Genomic DNA, 18,321 nt, shown 5'->3' on the forward strand with positions numbered 1-18,321 from the left:
CTGACGCCACTGCGCTTAGTTCAGCCTTCAAGTCCCTGACTCTACCCACTTCCGCTCCCTTTACCTGCCTTGCCCTCCCCACAAAGGTCAAACTAGGGGAAGCTTCACAGCCAAAGAATCCAGCGGCCATACCCAACAGTACTAACAACTGCTAGAAGTATAAGCAAATAACTTGTTTCCAGAGTTAAACATGTTGAAAATATGATCAATCAAAAATAAGTTGAATGTAAGTTTAAGTTGTTGACTTTTAGTCCTATAGCAAGGCAAACAAGTAAAATATCAATAAAAGGTACAAAATTATCCCTTCATATTTAAAATACTAATCTTTCTTATTCATTTCATTTATTTATTTTGAGAGAGAGCTCATGTAGCTCAACTAGCTTCCAATTTGCTATGTAGCTGAGGTTCACCTGGAACTCCTAATCTTCCTATTTCAATTCTGGGATTGCAGGCATACACTACCTTACCATGTCCTCAACAGGAAAAAAAAAAAAGATACAGATAATCGTTAAGGAAAACTAGTAAAACCACCAAGAACTATGACTATTCAAAAAGTCTACAAATAAAGGGAAGACATCAATTTCTCATTAAGAGACTCAGTCTACATATCATGACTCAGAAAATAGTTCAGTTTAACAAAATAGAAACTGCTCAAAATATTAACACAACTCTTTCCCTTAGCAAATGGTTGAACATCAAACATAGACTGAGAAACTGAAGGCCACTGAGGGGTCACGTTTGTGGCATTAGAGCCTCTAGGACATAGAGATTTCATTTTCAAAAGCAAACATTGCTAGCACAAAACTAGATATAAACATTTTGAAAGAGGATTCAAGTTGTAAATTTTAAAGAGAAACTAAATACTACCAGAAAAATAAGAATATCAGTGAATACCTTTCTTTCGATATATCCATTTTCCCTGTCTGTTTTGGCTGCATTTTCCTTGGTCACAAGCTATGACCATTTTGTGGCATATTCTATAGAGACTGAGATGACCTTACTTTGTGTGATCAGTGTTTCATGAATTGTTATCTTATTTAGGAGAGTCTTAATAATAATTTTACTCTGTACTCTATCCCGGAACTGCTGAGGAAGCAGCTCTGTAGAGTGCCTGCCTAGCATGCGTAAAGGCCCGGGTTTGGTCCACAGCACCACATGGTGGTACCTGCTTAATCTAGAAAGCCAAAAAGTAAGTTTCAGGCTTGCCACCACTGAAGGTTGTATTTTTTCCTGTACAGAACCTTAAAGCTAATTTTCAAATAAGCCAAAAGCATCAACAATAGATTCTTTGCATCACTCCATGAATAGTTTAACAAGTAACAAGCAATGAAAAAATGCTATCACATACCAGAAATGAGGTAGCCTGAAGCAGTTGCAATATTCAATTTCACAAGCGTTGAATCACCCCTATACATATTTAAAACAAAAACAAAACAAAAACCCACCACATTATCTTCTTAAACATTCAGACAGTTTTCTTTTCCATCTGATTTATTGAGACAAGGCTTCATGTGGTTCAGGCTGGCCTCAAACTTGCTAGGGCCAGCCTTCACTAGCTTCCCTGAAGTCTTGTCTCCACTTGCCCTGTGGGATCACAGGATACACCAGCACACCCGACACAGTCTGTGTTCTAATCACAGACCTGTTGCCCATCCTTCCCACAGAGTTTACTCAGAGGCTAAGTCAGCCTCCAGAATCTTCCTGATGATTTGTCATTGATTGTAGGCATTTAAACTAGGCTGAAATCTAGGAAACCATCTAACACCAATCTACACTGGGGTTTGCAGTGTCAAAAAACAGAGCTCCTAAGGATGGTCAAGAGCAGCCTATATATTTTCTGGAGTGCTTAGAACTATTCCAGAAGCTTCAATCCATGGGCACAACACACGGTATGTTTTTGCTTTAAATGCAGAGGCAGCATCCACCAGTTTCAATGAGCTTTTGGAGGACACCTGAGAACCCACTGGCCTATGTGGGGAGTGGGTCAATAACAATTCTAGACTCCATTCTAAACCTATCTAAGCACAGTGTTAGGTTAAGATAATACTTCTGACTGCACAAATAGACATAATTTTTTACACATGCATATACATATAGACTTATAAATGTGTTTTCATATGATTTGTTCATATAAGGACTGAAATAGAGTTTTATATGCTGAGTTTTAAAATTCCTTACTTTGAATAAGGGACTCAAGTAAATGAAGAAATCATCTATTTCATCTCTGATTTTTTGAGGCAATACAGTCCTATCAATATTACTGTACTGAGGATGAGAGGGATTTGCCTATTACCTGAGAATATGATCAGAACAGGACAATTTGACCCGATGTTGTGACCAGGGTCACAGATGCATATCAATATAATGAATTTACTTTAAAATGTTTTATTTCATTTATTATTAGTAGTATATGTGTGTTGTGCATATGTGTATGACATCTGTGAGTATAGGCGTGCACATGCTACTGTGTGTGTGTGTGTGTGTGTGTGTGTGTGTGTGTGTCTGTAGGTCAGAGGACAACTTTCAGGAGTCTGCTCTTTCATTTCACCTTTTATGTGGTTCCAGGGTTTAAACTCAGGTTTCCAGCCTTGGGCACTAGCCTAGGATGACACATATTTGCTCCACGCCATCCTTCATATGATTTATAATATGTGTCACTTTAAAATTAACACAAAATAAAACTGTTAATAGTTGAACTAAAATGGAAATGAAGAAGAAAAGTCACATCTTCTTCATACATTCTGACCTTTAAATGCAATCCAGGAAAATTAGACCTGGAATAAATCACAGAACCAAAGGGGGAAAAAAAAACAACAAAATTCACATTAGGTTAAAGTTCACCAAGGCCAAGCTTGACCAAGGCGCCACACCTCTCTTTTTTTTTTTAATAAAATGTACTTCTCAAAGGACTAGTTCTGTTTCCAATCATGTTAGAAAAAAATAAACATGGGGGAATTAAAGCTACAATTTATTTAGATTAAGAATAAAAAAACCTGGTCAAGGTATAAAGTATGCTAAATTGAGTCACTTTGGAAAAAAATTCCTAATGAAAATGAATTGGCTAGTATGATCCTAAAGGGATAATTTTACACCTATGGCAGGGGTGGTATCCTTGTAGTCACATGGTGGTCGTCCAAACACCTGGTTAAACTGTCCTGTATTCCACAGAACACAGTCACCTCACATCAGTACTTCCCACACGCCTCTCCCTGACATGAAGCCAACTTAAATCTTCCTAAGTTGGCAAAATTTCTGCAATTGCAACCATATTTAATGTTTTCAGGAAGAGCCATCCTCATGGTTACCTTAGATTATTACATGTACTCAGTGATCATGTTTATAAGTGTTTCTCCTGTGATTTTAATCCCTCTTGCATGGCCATATGTAAATCTCTTTTCAATTCTCTGATGGCAAACAATAGGTCACCCACAAGTTCAACGGCAAGTCTTTCGTGATTACTCCAGATGACTGCCCTAGCTCCATGATGACATTGTTTTGCTCACAACAGTGTTTGTAGTAACTTGGTTTTGCTCAACTAATCATACTCTCATTGTTTTGGGGAGCAATTGCAATATGAAAGCAAAATGGCCCTCACCATTTGTGTTCACATCTAAAATCATTTTAATATAGTTGGCTGAAGTAGGACTGACTAGAAGCACTTCAATAAGGCATACATCAAAGATAATCGATGTTTTTAAGTAATGCAAATGAGGCTGTTATTAATAATTCATAGCAAAGCATAAATCAAAATGAATAAGTAGGAAAGAAGCGTCTCACCAGAGTGGATCGGCTATGGTAGGCTCATCAAAAAAGAAGAGGTATAAGCCAAAAATCCCAACCAGCAGAGAGTGGCACGTAGACACTACCCTGAAACGAAACAGGACACACGCACAGATCTCAGATTCCTTGCAATAAACGACTTCTTTCTCTAAGACATGTTCCATTCTGAAAAATTCACACCTCGAAGCATTAAAAGTTAAACGTGAAAGAGTGAAATGTGGGAGCAGTGTACATCTGAGGATGACTAAACACTGTCATCCAGAGGGGACAGGGGCATGGCTCAGCAGCAGAGCACTTGCCTACCATGCATGAGGTTCTAGGTTCAATCCCCAGCACCACTCATATTTAATAATTAAGGGCCAGGGTGGTGGTGCACGCCTTTAATGCCAGCATTCAGAAGGCAGAGGCAGATGGATCTCTGTGAGTTTGAGACCAGCCTGGTCTATGTATCAAGTTCTATGCCAGTCAGAGTTATATGGTAAGACTCTCTCAAGAAACATCATCGGCCGGGCGGTGGTGGCGCACGCCTTTAATCCCAGCACTCGGGAGGCAGAGCCAGGTGGATCTCTGTGAGTTCGAGGCCAGCCTGGGCTACCAAGTGAGTTCCAGGAAAGGCGCAAAGCTACACAGAGAAACCCTGTCTCGAAAAACCAAAAAAAAAAAAAAAAAAAAAAAAAAGAAACATCATCGTCATCATCATCATCATCACAGTAATAATAATAATAATAATAGTAATAGTAATAATAATAAGTGTAGTCATTTAGAAATCATAGGGCCACAGCTTTCTTTTCAAGTGAACAAGTTCTATAATTCTGGGGGAATCATTTCTCTGTGTTAAGGTTCTAAAGTGGAAACCCACTTGATGGCACTGTTGACAGCCTTGCCTAAACTGGCCCACGACCCTCCGACCTCCAAGTTCCATCCGCAGCAGGACAGCTGCAGGAGAGAGAGAGCTTGTACCACCACCAGGCATTCAAACACAGCATCTACATCGCCACACAGAGGGCTTCCTGCAGCTCTTCAAAATCCTCTGAGGGGAAAGAGTGGCCTCTCCTGAAGTCCTAAATAGTGATTAGTAACCGTATGTCAAAAACGTTTCCTTCTCAGCTCCCTCCCAGGACGGGTCGGCAGGTAAAAAGCACCTGCTGCTGAGCCTGAGTTCCGGAGGACCCACGTGGTGGAGGGAGGAACTCTCCCAAAATCTACACACATGCAATGGTGTATGTGCCCACAAACATACAAATATACAGAAAGCATACAAATACTTAGGTTTCCTTTTATAAAATAAAATCTGATTTTTAAATTTTATTTCTGTCACCCAGGCCTTAAGTGTTAACAGGGGTTAAATGGTAAGCGGAAGTGTGGTACGTTCTCAGATGGTTTAGTCAAAAGCTCTCCATATCCTGGGCAGACACTCCAAACCACCTATCAGTCTGTACCAGACTCTTCACTTCTACAGCTGAGTGCCGGGACAGCATTGGGGAGGTGGAGGCAGGAAAATCAGGAGGTTATTTCTGAGCTACATAGTGAGCTGCAGGCTAGCCTGGGCTACATGAACCTCTGTCTCAAAAATGCAAAATAACAACAATAAAAGTCTATACTTGCAGAAACTGCTGCTGGTAAACATTTGAAATTTTTATCTCTTTAAAACCATATTCCTGGAAAAGCAAAAAATGTAGTAGCTAAAAAGAACCACCAAAGGGAAAGATTCCGAAAAAGCGTTGTCTGCGGTTTGGAGCATATGTCAAGTCTGGAGGCTGAGTCTTAAGACATAAATATGTACTTTAGAAACAGCCCGACTCTCCTTTGTACTCTTCTTCATCTCTAAGTTCCAAGTATACAAGCTGGAGCAGGAAGCAGGAAAGAGAGAGACGAGAAAACGCTATTTGAACAGCTAAATGAATCTTGTATGAGGCCAGACTCCTTCTTCAAAGCAGAACTTGGTTTCACATGTTATAATTTCCTGCATCACAGAACGGTGATGAGACTGAGTAACGCAAAGTAGTTTCCAATTCCATTTTCATGTCTGCCTCTATCTCTCTGCACCCTCCCCATTTCTTTGGTTGGCAGCTACACACGATTCAAAAGCTTTTACATATTCTAACCACATTGAAAGAGAAACAAAAAGAGTTCGAAATTTACTCAGAAATTCTATCTCTCCCACCATTCTTTCTATCTTCAAATATTAGAAGAGGTTTTTAAAAAAAATGATAGAAGAAAGATAAAATGTCATACAAGGAAAGTTTGAGAATTCTTACATCAGAAGATGTTGGGGCTGGGGGTGGCTCAGTGATTAAGAGTACTGGCTGCCCTTCCACAGCACAGGAGTTCAATTCCCAGCACCCACACGGAGACTCGCAACCAACCAATCTGTAACTCCAGTTCCAGGGGATCCAGCACCCCCTTCTGACCTCCACAGCCACTCATGAAGCATGTGGTGCACAGACACACATGAAAGCACACATACAACACCCATACTACATAAAATAATAAAAATTTGAAAAAAAGGATAAATCTAGAAGGCTATAAATTGTAATTAGAAGTTCATGATAGGGTATAGATTATACACTCTGCCCTCTAGTCTGTAAAATCCAATCAAATTGCATGTGGCTAACTTGCATGGGCTATTCACAACTCCAAGAAATATGTTCTTTTACTATCACCACAAAAGAATACATGTTTGTTGTTGTGAATTTTTCAGAGAGGGATGCAAACCAGAACTTCCTAGAGTCATCTGGAGTCTACTAAATGTTCCCAAATTTACCTTGAAAGTGAAAAATCTGTCCCTAGCATTTTTCTTTTATGTATATGGATGTTTTGCTTGCATGTGTGCCTACTGCCCTGGGAGGCCAGAAGGCGGCGTCAGAACCCGTGGGACTGGAGTTACAGAAGGTGTGAACTAGGATGTGGGTGCCGGGAACCTGAACCCAGGTCCTCTGGAAAAGCAGCCACCGCTCTTAACCACTGAGCCACCCCCAGCCCCAACATCTTCTGATGTAAGAATTCTCACACTTTCCTTGTATGACATTTTATCTTTCTTCTAGCCCCAAGACCACACAAAAATTTTGACCTTGATCTTTTTTTAAAAACCTAGAGGAAGACTTTTTCACTTCATAAAACTATTTTTAAATCAATCCATTATGTTTTCATGGCTTTACCTTGAGTTCCATTCAATCTTCTTCTCGATGCTAAGACTATTATAACCTGGAGAGACTTTTGCTGAAAACCAGTAACTTATAAAGTGAAAGAGAACCTGGAAGACGGCAAAGCTACCACAAACAGTGCCGGCGACCAGCTCGGGGTTGGCTTCCATAGTTCTTCAACCTGTCAAGAGAAAGGACGCCCTAAGTTGCTGTCGCACAATAAGCCTACAATATTTTTTAAAATCTTAACAAGTATACATTTATCTCAGTATTTTTAATACACCTATAAGAATATAAGAAAAATTTCAGTCTAAGGAAAATAAACTGAGAATTTGCAAGCCTCCTGTTTCTCCGCATTTACCATCTGTGTGTCAAGTGTCATACATCTGTTATTTAAAACAAAAATACTTTAAGGAACCCTAGTACCTTAAAGATCTCCATGTTATAAAAAAAAAATTTATACATCACAATTCAAACTTATCTAATCTTAGGAGTTTAACATTAAGAGGAAATTTCAATTGATGCAATTGAAATTATTCTTTTAACAATATTGTTTTAATTCTATTTAGACAAATTGATTACTCTTTGACTCAATATTCTCATCTATAAATTGAGAGTTGGTCGGGTAATTTCTAAGAAATATTTAAGCCCCAAATCATAGAATATTGCCTACAACGACAAACAAAAAATAAATTACAAAGTTAAAAACTGATTGCTTTTATGAGACACAATGTTGAAGACAAAATTTACATCTTAAGAAGAAGTAAGTAATTAAAAAGAACTATAGAGGCTGAGAGACGGTTCAGCAGTTATGAGCCCTTGCTTACTCCTGCAGAGGACTGGGGTGTAACCCTTAGCACCCACATCCGGTGACTTTCAACCACCTGTCATTTCAGGTTCACAGAATCTAACACCCTCTTGTGGCCTCCACAGGTACTGCACTACCATACACAAGCCCACAAGCATACACACAACTAAAAATCAAATAAATCTTAAAAAAAAAAAACCCACTGTAACTTTAAGTTACTGATAATGTTAACATTTTTCCTTAGACCAAAAAGCTTCCATAGCTTTTTGTCTCTTTTATCATACTTAAAAAAAAAAAAAAGGAGCTTTGGGTTTTAAGGACAGTTAGTGAAAAGAATAGCGCGCACGCGCGCGCGCACACACACACACACACACACACACACACACACACACACACACACACTTGAAGTATGTTTTCTATGTTGCTGGGCTGAACTTTTATTTGACTCCTAAAAATAAATCTTAAGGCCAGGCGTAGTGGGACAGGTCTTCAATCCCAGCACTCGGAAGGCAGAAGCAGGTAGGCAACAATGATTTTGAGGCCAGCCTGATCTACATAGTGCGATCCAGGAGCCAGAACCATACAGCCATATATTTTCCTGAGACCCTCTCACAAAAGAGCTGTGGCATCTGCTCCTATCCAGCAGTTGAGTGTTTCTACCTTTGACAGGGCCAGTCCTCAGATGAGAGGAAAATGAATCAATACACATTTTCAAGCTCCTAATTTGGAGAAATAAAGTCACTTACTGAAGCCAATTCACCAGAGAAAAACCAAGTCATTGCCTGAGCTAGCAATAACCCCACTTCATCCCCTGCCAACCAGGACATCATAATTTGAATCGGTCTCCCACGGGGCTCCTTCTGACAGAATTCATGTCTGTAATGAATTATACCCCCCCCATCACTACCTCTCTCTATGAGTGTATGCTTGGTAAAATTGATATTGCAATTCTTCTCTGTAAGACTCCATTAACTTTATTGCTCATTTACTTTTTATATTTTTTTATTTCAATGTGTGTGTACTAGGCATTAGAAAAATTAATTTGTGGCCTTTTAGCTTAGGCTTACTATTAACCAAATAATACATAAAAGTTAAGCTTTGTACATCAACTAAGTGTGTTAGTACTTGATTATGTGCGACGTCGTAAGAAAGGAAAAGTGCCTTTCTAAAGGCAAAGCAAGCACAAACCCGGCGGCCAGGTGGAGGGCTAATTAAAGAAAATGGAATCAGGAAGCAGAAGGTTCTGAGAGTCTAAGCCAGGGGTTCTCAATATGTAGGTCACGACCCCTTTGGGGTTTGCGTATCCGGCATCCTGCACATCAGATATTTACATTACGATTCATAATAGTAGCAAAATCATAGTTATGGAGTAGCAGCAAAGTAATGTTATGGTTGGGGGTCACCACAACATGAGGAAATGTACTGAAGGTTCACAGCATTAGGCAGGTGAGAAGCACTGCTCTGAGCACAATTGTGAGGGTGATTTGATGGAGACTTGGGACGCTGGTCCTGGAGCATGGGCTGCTGGCAGACTCCATCAAAATTCAATGTATACACAAGCATTTCTTGAATGTTTCCTGAAAGTTGTTATAAAACTTACCACACATTATTACCAGGTTTGTGAATTATTAATTAACTAATACACTAAATAAGGCATTCTAACAATCCACCATCAAGAAATGCATTATGGGGCCAGGCGTGAAAATGCAGGCCTTTATTCCCAGTGGTCATGCCTCTAATCCCAGCATGAGGGAGGCAGGGGTAGGTAGATTTCTCTGAGTTCAAGGCCACCTGGTCTATATAACAAGACCCTGTCTCAAAAGAAAAGACAGAGAGAGGGGGAAGAGGGAGAGGGGGAGGGGGAGTGGGAGGAGGAGGAAAGGGGAGGGGGAGGGGGAGGGGGAGGGGGAGGGAGAGAAGCAGTATGGGCTCAAAGGGGACTCTGTGGGTCAGGGTACTTGTCACCAAACCTGGCAACCAAGTTCCACCCCTAGGATCCACATGGTGTCAAGAGAGACTTTAACTCCCATAACCTGTCCTCTGACCTCCACATGTATGCCTTCGCACATATTCATGTGTGCATAGAAACACACAGAGACACACATTAAATACATATGATTTTTAAAAACAATTATTCCCCTCAAGTCTTAGATTTTGTGAATTATTTGTTATAGTGAATGATATGCTATAGCTTTTAAAAGATTTATTATTTCATGTGTATTAGTATTTTCCCTGCAAGTACGCACACTCGGTGCATCCCTGGTGCCTGCAGAGACCAGAAGACGGCATCGGACCTCCTGGTATTAGAGTTATGGATGGCTGTCAGTCCTCAGGTGGGTGCTGAGGTTAGAATCCAGGTCCTCTGCAAGGATAAGTGCTTTTAACTGATGAGTCATCTCCAACCCCCAATATTTTATATTTTCAACAGACTTATTTTCTTTTTTTCTTGGGTTATATGATGAGAGTATTTCTTTGCCAAAAAAAAAAAAGTTTCATTTATAACTAAACAAAGAGCACCATATATTTTCAAGCTGTGACTTCTATTAAAGGCTCAGCAGACAGAAGCTAATTAAATTGTTGTACTCTCTCTCAGCTCTGCTTCTTAATAAGCAGCTGCTTGCTCAATCAGTCATGCCACATCGAGGACTCATCTAGAGATCATTACAAATGTCCCGTTCCCCCCCCCCCCCAGAAAACTAAGGCCTCTTGGTAGAGTAACAGCCCCTGTTCATTCACTTCAGGTGCCTGAATCAGACGATGGAATGGTAAAACGGGACAGAGCAAATGATGCCTAATATTAGCCTGGATAAAGGGCCTTTGCGGACTTGGCAATCACTAAGCCTAGGCGATCACAGAGAGAGTGGAGAAGCATTAAGCCTCATTCACGCACCTCTACATGTGGCAGCATCTGGTAGGAAGATAGGAAGCCGTCCTAGTGGGAGCTGTCCTAGAAAAAAGCGGCTGAAACAGACACGAGAAATGAACGAGACTTAAGAAATGAATTCTACCATATCATTAGCTGTCTTGATTCACAGGAATTGTGGACACTAAAGAAACTTCCACTGTCTTGCTGAGTATAATGATGCTTGCTGGTCCTTTTCCCACAAGATGGCACAAACTTTCAGGAGCTGTGTCTTAGGTCAAGAACAAGCCTAGACCTCTCTCCTCACTACAAAAGCCCTCCTCCTGCAGAAGGACATTTACTCTCATTTCTGGAGGCATGGCCCTGGAAATAACAGAAAGGGCTGATTGCGTCTTCACTTCAGAACCAACAAGACATCCTACATCTGTCACTTGTCAGCTACATCCCAGGCTTGGGGTTGGTGTTTGGAGTGCTAAATGGGGGACATTTGTGAGTCAGCAGCAAGGCAAGGGTCTCTATCAAAAATCCTAAAGTTCAGGGTGCTATGGGATGCTCCTTGATCACTAGGAATTAAAACCTAGCAGAGATTGTGCATAGTGAAGAGATATCAAATGGTATCCAAAGACTTGTCCCGGGTTTCCACACCAACATAAGAGGTTTTCTGTATCCCAATAACAGGTTTCTCCGACGACGACGCAGTAAGCCAGATCAAGCCGAAATTGTAATGTAAATTGAAATTGAAAATGTAAAAGACCAGATTTATTTGGGCAAAGCAGCTCAAGGGTGGCCCCCCAAGTCCCCAGAGATGGAGGCAGGAGAAGGGGCAGAAGAAAACCACATGGCCGATCTAAGGCAGGGTGCTTAAATACCCCATAGGTGCTGGGTGACGGATCTGACACAAGCCGGGTCTGTGCCCGATTATGGCGCACTTTTAGACGGGGTCGTGGGCTGCTGGCAACTTCCGGGGAGGAGCTGCTAGCCTGCCACCAAGAATGGGGAACTGGGCTTTTGGCGGCTTTTCCTTGTTGGAGATTCTCTAAGGGCGGGGTTTGGAGAGAGATGGCGCTCCCTGGAGTGAGTTGGAGGTTCTGCTTGAACAACTTGAATACAAGAGAGGCTGATAAAGAAAAAAGACATTCTCTTTGTGTATAGATGTGTGTGGGCATGTAGGTGTGCGGAGGCCAGAAGACAACTTTTGGGGTCAGTCCTCAGGAGCCATCTACTCTGTCTTTCATTTGTTTGTTCGTTTGGTTTGGTTTTTTGAGACATGCTGTCTCATTGGCCTGGAGCTAGCCCAAGTAATCTATACTAGCTAGACAGTGAGCCTCGGGGTCTGCCTGTCTCCTGACTCCCAGAACTGCTTATAGGTTCTGAGAATCAAACTTAGGTCCTCCTGTTTTTGTCTGGTAAGCACCTTACCAGGCAAGAGCCACCCTCCCGGCCCAAGACTTCCCCCTTTATTTAAACACCAACCGGACGGATGCTTCGCAGCTGAAGCTCAAACAGCTCAGCTCCATGCAGTGTTTAGAACCAGCCACTCACCCCCCACAACTCCGACTCCCATTCCCCTCAGTTCAGCGTTCACATGTAAGTGCAGGGATTCCTGAGGGAACATGTTTGAATCACTAAAGCTGTTCCCATGCAGACACACAACAAGTAGGAACCACTGCCATGACGTTTAGTGGTAAAAACCCTTAAAGGGGGCTGGGAGAGGGCTGTGTGTTTGTCTTTAAGACCAGCAGGGCAGAAGGAAGCTGAGAACAATGCGCCACTCATGCTTAGCATTCCTTTTCCATCCCTAGCTAGCTCCCTTCCCTGTTTCCCACATTTATTCCAGATACATCCACCACCAAATCTCCAGTTGTGCCTCTCTTCTGTTAGACGTATTTTTTTTTTCCCATTTCACAAGCAAATGAAGGCTACTTGGCATGAGTTCTCGACATTGTTCACTGCCTCGTTCCACCCTGAACCGTCTCTCTGTACACCAGACCCCGCTTGGTTATGCATTCCTCACTCCTAATTCAGCTCTCCTTACGTACAGCTCCAGCACTCGCTTCCTATTGCACCAGCTCTGGGTGGCTCCACATGGGATCACACAGGTCCCGTGCCCCTGTCTGGCCCAAAATGAACTAGCCTAAAGCAGCCCTATCTCCGTGGTTACACAGCTCAGTGGACGGCACTATCCTACTTCCCATTTCCCAACCTACATCAGCTCAGCCATCCCTGACGCCTTCCGCTGTTACCCCCACATGTGACCAAACAGCAACTCCTAAGGGCCTAGAGGATGTCAAATGAAGGAAGGACAACTTGATTCCAGCAAAGTTCCAAACCCTTCTCGGGATGGACTGATGGCTAACTTGAAAAAAAAATGTGACTGGCTAGCAAAACTTGGTGAATCCTTTGCTTAAAACCTAGAAGCTGGATGTAAACCTGTAAGAAGTAGACTTGAGAGCTAGCTCCTCCTGATGTCGATGGGTTTCCCCTTGGGGTCATTTCAGTGAGTCCATTTCTATCTGCTAACGACTTAATCTACACAGAACATACAGCAGTGAAGACAGTATATACACCAGGTCATACAAAGAACTGGGTCTCTCTCCTAGTTGACATGATGACTCCCAGTCACAAAGGAAAAATACGGTTAGGTACACTTAAGAAACCAGGGGGAGAGAGCGAGAGAGACTCTTAATATTTTAAGTGGCACAAATCAATGAGAGATAACAGTATAATAAATAAATCATGGCCAAGGAAACAAACCTCAGACTCACAATCAGGCAGGGAAGAGTTGACCTTTCCATCAAAGTGTGAGTCTGAGTAGCCTTTTACTCAGTAATCATACAGTAGAACTGTTAAAACAGTGGTCTTCGGAAACACACCCCACTGGGAAGAGTTACTGGGCTCTGGAATGAGAGTTCTCCAAAAGGACTTGGGAAGAACTGGGAGTGGAGCTCGGTGGGTTAGGGGTCTTCCCTAGCATAAGTGAAGCTTTGTTTTCTAAACCTAGCACCATATAAAGCAGGCATGGCAGCTGACAGACGCCTGCTGCCCTGGCACAGTTGGCAGCTGTGTGGCCCTGACCAAACTACTGAGCTCGTCTTAACTGAATCTCGGTTTCCTCATCCCATACTGGACACAACAGCAAACCCTGCATGGCTCTCATGGGGCCTGGTGTCACTCCATCCAAGAGGTAAGATCCTCTGTCAACCACACCTGGACCTGAACTCATCCCCGTTTTTATCAGCCCACACTAAAAATGTCAGCAGCATCCACTGCAGTATCTTCACCATGCTCCCACAATTCCTTCTCGTCACCAGACCCAGCCCATCCACGCGCTCCCTAGAACTGATGCTCCATACCCAGAATGCAGCACCACACCCTTGGCGTCTCTTCCAAGCACCCTGAAGACATCCTCTTCTCCTACAGCTCTCAGTGCAGTCTGGTCTCACACTTTACTGAGATGTGGTCCAAGTCCCTGCTTTGCTCATGGTCTCTCCTTCAGGCCTTCCTCCTCTGTTCCCGCCTCTCTAAAACACCAATATTCCTTTAGGTTTCACCAAGGACCCATGCCACCCACCGTCTTCTCATCTGTATCATCTTCTAACCTGTGTGCTTCCTGCCACACAGAGACACTGGCCCCAGCTCACTGGCGTCCTTAAGCCTGTCATCATCTTGAGTAACTTGCTGTCCATCTAGACAGCCCAGCATCTGTGACGGAGTCCTTTAAGCTCACCTGGAATAGCACTTGTGTGCCATCTCAACCATGCAGACTCCAGACTTCACCGTCATGTTATGCCTCCAAAACAGTGCTGAAGTGTTGTCTTTGTTGACCTCAGCTTCCTTTCCTTCGAGATTGCTCTGAATGGCACTTTCAAATCCTCCAATCACTCATTGTTCCTTTACCCCGTGAGCCCTTTGACCTTTATTAACTTCAATCTTTTGACATTCCATTACATCATGATGTTGTCATCAGTGTGGAACCGAGAACCACACAACTGACTTACAAACCAAGAACTACCACACACACACACACACACACACACACATACACACACACACACACACACACACCCCACCTTAGTGTTTTAATTAAGTTTCTGGTTTTCTAGGGGGCTGTACAGTGGGCAGTGGATACACTTGGGAGCCCATCATTTCAGTAACAACCTTATTAACTAACACCCTCTAACTCCCTTGTCAGTGGCTGGCAAAGTCCAAACTCTGGATCTGTCCAGTTATTTACTCAGCAATGAGTCCCAAATGACGACAGCACTGGTGCAGGCCACGGTGGTGGTCTGAACAAGAAACGTCCCTCAAACATCCCTTGAACACTTGATCCCCGGGTGGGGCTTTGTTTGTGGAGGTTTAGGAGGTGTGGCCTGGCTGGAGGAAGTCTGTCACTAGGGGCAGGCTTTCAGGGGTTGCCCACTTGAGTTCCCTCTCTGGCTCATGTCTATGGTTCACAATGTTAGCTCTGGCATCCTGTTCCAGGTACCACGGCCAATGCCTGCTGCCACGCTGTCCCCACCATTACGGACTGTAACCTTCTGGAACAGTAAGCCGAACTAAACTCTTTTCTCCTATAATAAGGGGCCTTAGTCATGCTGTTTTATCACAGCACAGAAAAGGAACTAACACAGCAACCATATGCCAGAAGGGATCGAAATTAGTGAGCATGAAAGGATACAAGGCCCCAACAGTCCTCTAGACTACCCGCTCTATGAGCACACTGCCCTGGCCTACTAACCTCATGTTTCACAGGAAAACTCCAAACCTCTAGCTGTCTCCTCCATTACAACAGATAACACCAGCCTTCCGCACAAAAATAAAAGAGTCCAAGCTATGAACATCTTCAGGCTCTATTGCCAAGCACACAAACACTTGCATCATCTGCCCTACCTGTCTGCCTACCTGGAGCCTGCCTCTTTCACCAGAGCGCTTCGGAGTCATCCCTTCAGGCCTCCTCGGTATATCCTCCTCCTCCTCAATTGGCTATCATAGCTTTCTTCTTTTTTTAACATTTTAATTTATCGTGTGTACATGTGTAAATGTATATGGGCACACACATAACACACATGAGTAGAGGTCAGAGGACACCTTGCAGAGAAATCACGTCTCTCCTTCCACCCTGTGGATCCTGGGACTCGGAGTCTGGTAGGTCCTCAGGCTTGGTAGCAGGTGCCTTTATCCACCAAACTGTCATGTCGGCCCCTGTATTAACTTTGTGAAAAGTTCAAATCCCCAGTAAAAACAGATGCCAACAGATCCATTGCCTCTTCTTTGATTCTGGGAATGAATATTGTCAACCTGACAGGATCTAGAACCACCTTGGAGATAAACCTCTAGGCATATCTGAGGAAATCTATAGACCAGGTTAATTAAGGTGGGAAGAACCACCTTAATTAAATGTGGACTACACCTTTTACTGCAGAAAAGGAGAAAGTGAGCTGAGCACCTGCGTTCATCTCTTTGCAAATGAGTTTGGGTTTGCACAAGACAGCGCCTTCCAAGGGTGGCGCTCTTGCCCTCAGGGCACCTCTCCTCTGGTCTGGCTGGAGAGCAGGCAGAGCCTCTTTAATCACGCCAATCTCACACATTATCTTTGTGTGCCTGGTCTGCAACTTTAAACTGCCTCCTCACTACACCGCGGGGCTCATTTTCCCTTTCTCCTACTTCCTGACTCTGGGCACAGTGTAACCTGGTACTTCATGCCTCTGCCTCCGCGCCTTTCCAATCATGATGGACAGCGGTGAGACGTGTAGCCACCATAATCGCTGTCCCTCTCCTCAATCTTCTTTCTGGCTTCCCTTCCCGGCTAGCATTCTCTTGCTCCACCCACCCCTGTACGAGGTTCTAGGAAGGCGGGTCCCTTCTTTCGCAGACACACTTGCCATCATTCCCATCTCACTTTTCAGCCCTCGCCATCCTTATCCCCATCCTCATCACTCTCCGACGCCAGCTGGCCGCTGCTAGTGATTACATCAACAGGGACTCAGCTGGTGCGCCACCCGAGCTCCCAGCAACATCAGACTTCCCCACTGACCCTCCTGCAAACTCTGTGTTCCGTGTCCTCCTAACCCCGCGCTTCCCTACTCGGCCATCGCATAAGGGAATTCTCTAGGCTACCTGGCCTCCTTCCCTCTAACTTGCCCCCCCTCTGCACCCCCCCTCTCCGCACCCCCGCACCCGTGATTCCTGAGGTACACAGAGCTAGCTTCTACTTGCCCTTACTACACGGGTCTTGAAGCCATCTCAGCCATCTCAAACAAGGTCACAACTTCACCTCTAAGTCATCCCCATGTCCCCTGCTTCCAGCACCTTCCATTGTGCTACCATACCCAACTACCATGAGGTCCTATGGATTTACTCCTTAAATAGCTTTCAAAAAGATCTCTCTCCTCTCCTCTCCTCTCCTCTCCTCTCCTCTCCTCTCCTCTCCTCTCCTCTCCTCTCCCCTCTCTCCCCTCCCCCCCTCCCCCCCCCTCTCTCTCTACCTCCTCCCTTTTCCTGGCATGTGTCCACACTGGTCTCCTTACTGTGAAGGACTGGAAGGCTCAGGGGAATCTTCTGTGAGAGCATCTCCAATTATGTCACCTCTAAGCCTATCATCAAAATCCTTATTTCCCGAGGCTCTCCTGAGGAAGACCCTGCCTTCCCCTGGCTCATCCGGCACTTGTCCTCGCTTGCTGCTTCTCCAACTGTATGACCCTGTTGCTGTTATTGAAGACTCGGGGTTCCCTTCTCCTTCCATGAGGCCTTCGCACATCCTATTCCCCAACTCCCAACCCTGCTCCCACACTCCCAACTTAACTCCATGGCTCTTCAGCAATGGGACAAGCCTCAATTCCTCAAGGAAGGCTTCTCTGAACTTTGTCAACAGTCCTTTATAGCTGCAACTCAGACAAATGTGTGTGCCATAAGGACAGAAGGCTGGCCACGTTTCCCTCGCCACATCTAACGTATGGTCTGCCATAAGTGCACAGCATGTGTTCAATGTCTATTAATAATGACATTCCCATTCCTTTTGTTCCTTTTATTGTTTATTTTTATTTATTCTTTGACAGTTTCATGCTCATATACATATTTCTCTCATATGCACCTCCTCTCCACCTCTAGATATATCTAAGACTAGATATATCTAAGACTAGATCTCTCCATATATATGTGTGTGTGTGTGTGTGTGTGTGTGTGTGTGTGTGTGTGTGTGTGTGTGTTTGTGCAGGCTACTCCCAACTTCATGTCCTTTTTTAAAATAACCTGCAGAGCCCAATTGTGCAGCCCACATACTGATCAACCTACCAATGTTCTTCCAAAACCACACACCCCTAAAGAAAACTAACTCTTCCCTCCCCAGCAGCCGCCAACTGTCAACAGCTCCTCATGAAGGGTTGGAGGTTCATGAGTCCCTCTCATCCATGTTGGTAGACATTCCTGATCTGATAAGTGATTGCTATTCTGCAAGTACTTCATCAATTACCATATATTTTCTAAATTGACAACCCAGCTACCACAGCATAAATGTATGTTGACTTTGAAAGGATCTCATTTCTAAAAATGTCCAAAAGCAGAGTGCCAACAGAGATGAATTAATACTGCTACAATATTTTCCATCTTTAATTCCCTCCATCCAACATGTGACATGCATTCAAAAACATACAACAATCTGCACTATAGTTTTAAAGTCTTAGCAACTGCCTGATTATTAATGTAGAGTCATTTACCATTCTCATGGGCCT

The 18,321-nt window shown here is 43.5% G+C and overlaps 1 protein-coding gene across 10 annotated transcripts in view; it reads right to left on the bottom strand.

The window, feature by feature from the left end:
- Nucleotides 1–18,321, bottom strand: part of Tlcd4 (TLC domain containing 4) — a 66,865-nt gene that overhangs the window by 16,307 nt on the left and 32,237 nt on the right. For 9 of the 10 annotated variants that reach the window (XM_042279814.2, XM_006977848.4, XM_076574883.1 and 6 more), the window contains 3 exons: nt 6,939–7,104; nt 3,778–3,867; nt 1,349–1,407 (listed from right to left, as the gene is read on the bottom strand). In XM_042279814.2, the coding sequence (XP_042135748.1) occupies nt 1,349–1,407; nt 3,778–3,867; nt 6,939–7,093 (304 nt within the window). In that variant the 5' untranslated portion in view covers nt 7,094–7,104. Of the gene's footprint in view, nt 1–1,348; nt 1,408–3,777; nt 3,868–6,938; nt 7,105–10,621; nt 10,693–18,321 lie in introns of those variants that run through there. The other variant, XM_076574881.1, reaches the window with a different exon arrangement.

This window comes from Peromyscus maniculatus, chromosome 6 (genome assembly GCF_049852395.1).
Source record: "Peromyscus maniculatus bairdii isolate BWxNUB_F1_BW_parent chromosome 6, HU_Pman_BW_mat_3.1, whole genome shotgun sequence".
In the NCBI taxonomy this organism is placed as follows: Eukaryota; Metazoa; Chordata; class Mammalia; order Rodentia; family Cricetidae; genus Peromyscus; species Peromyscus maniculatus.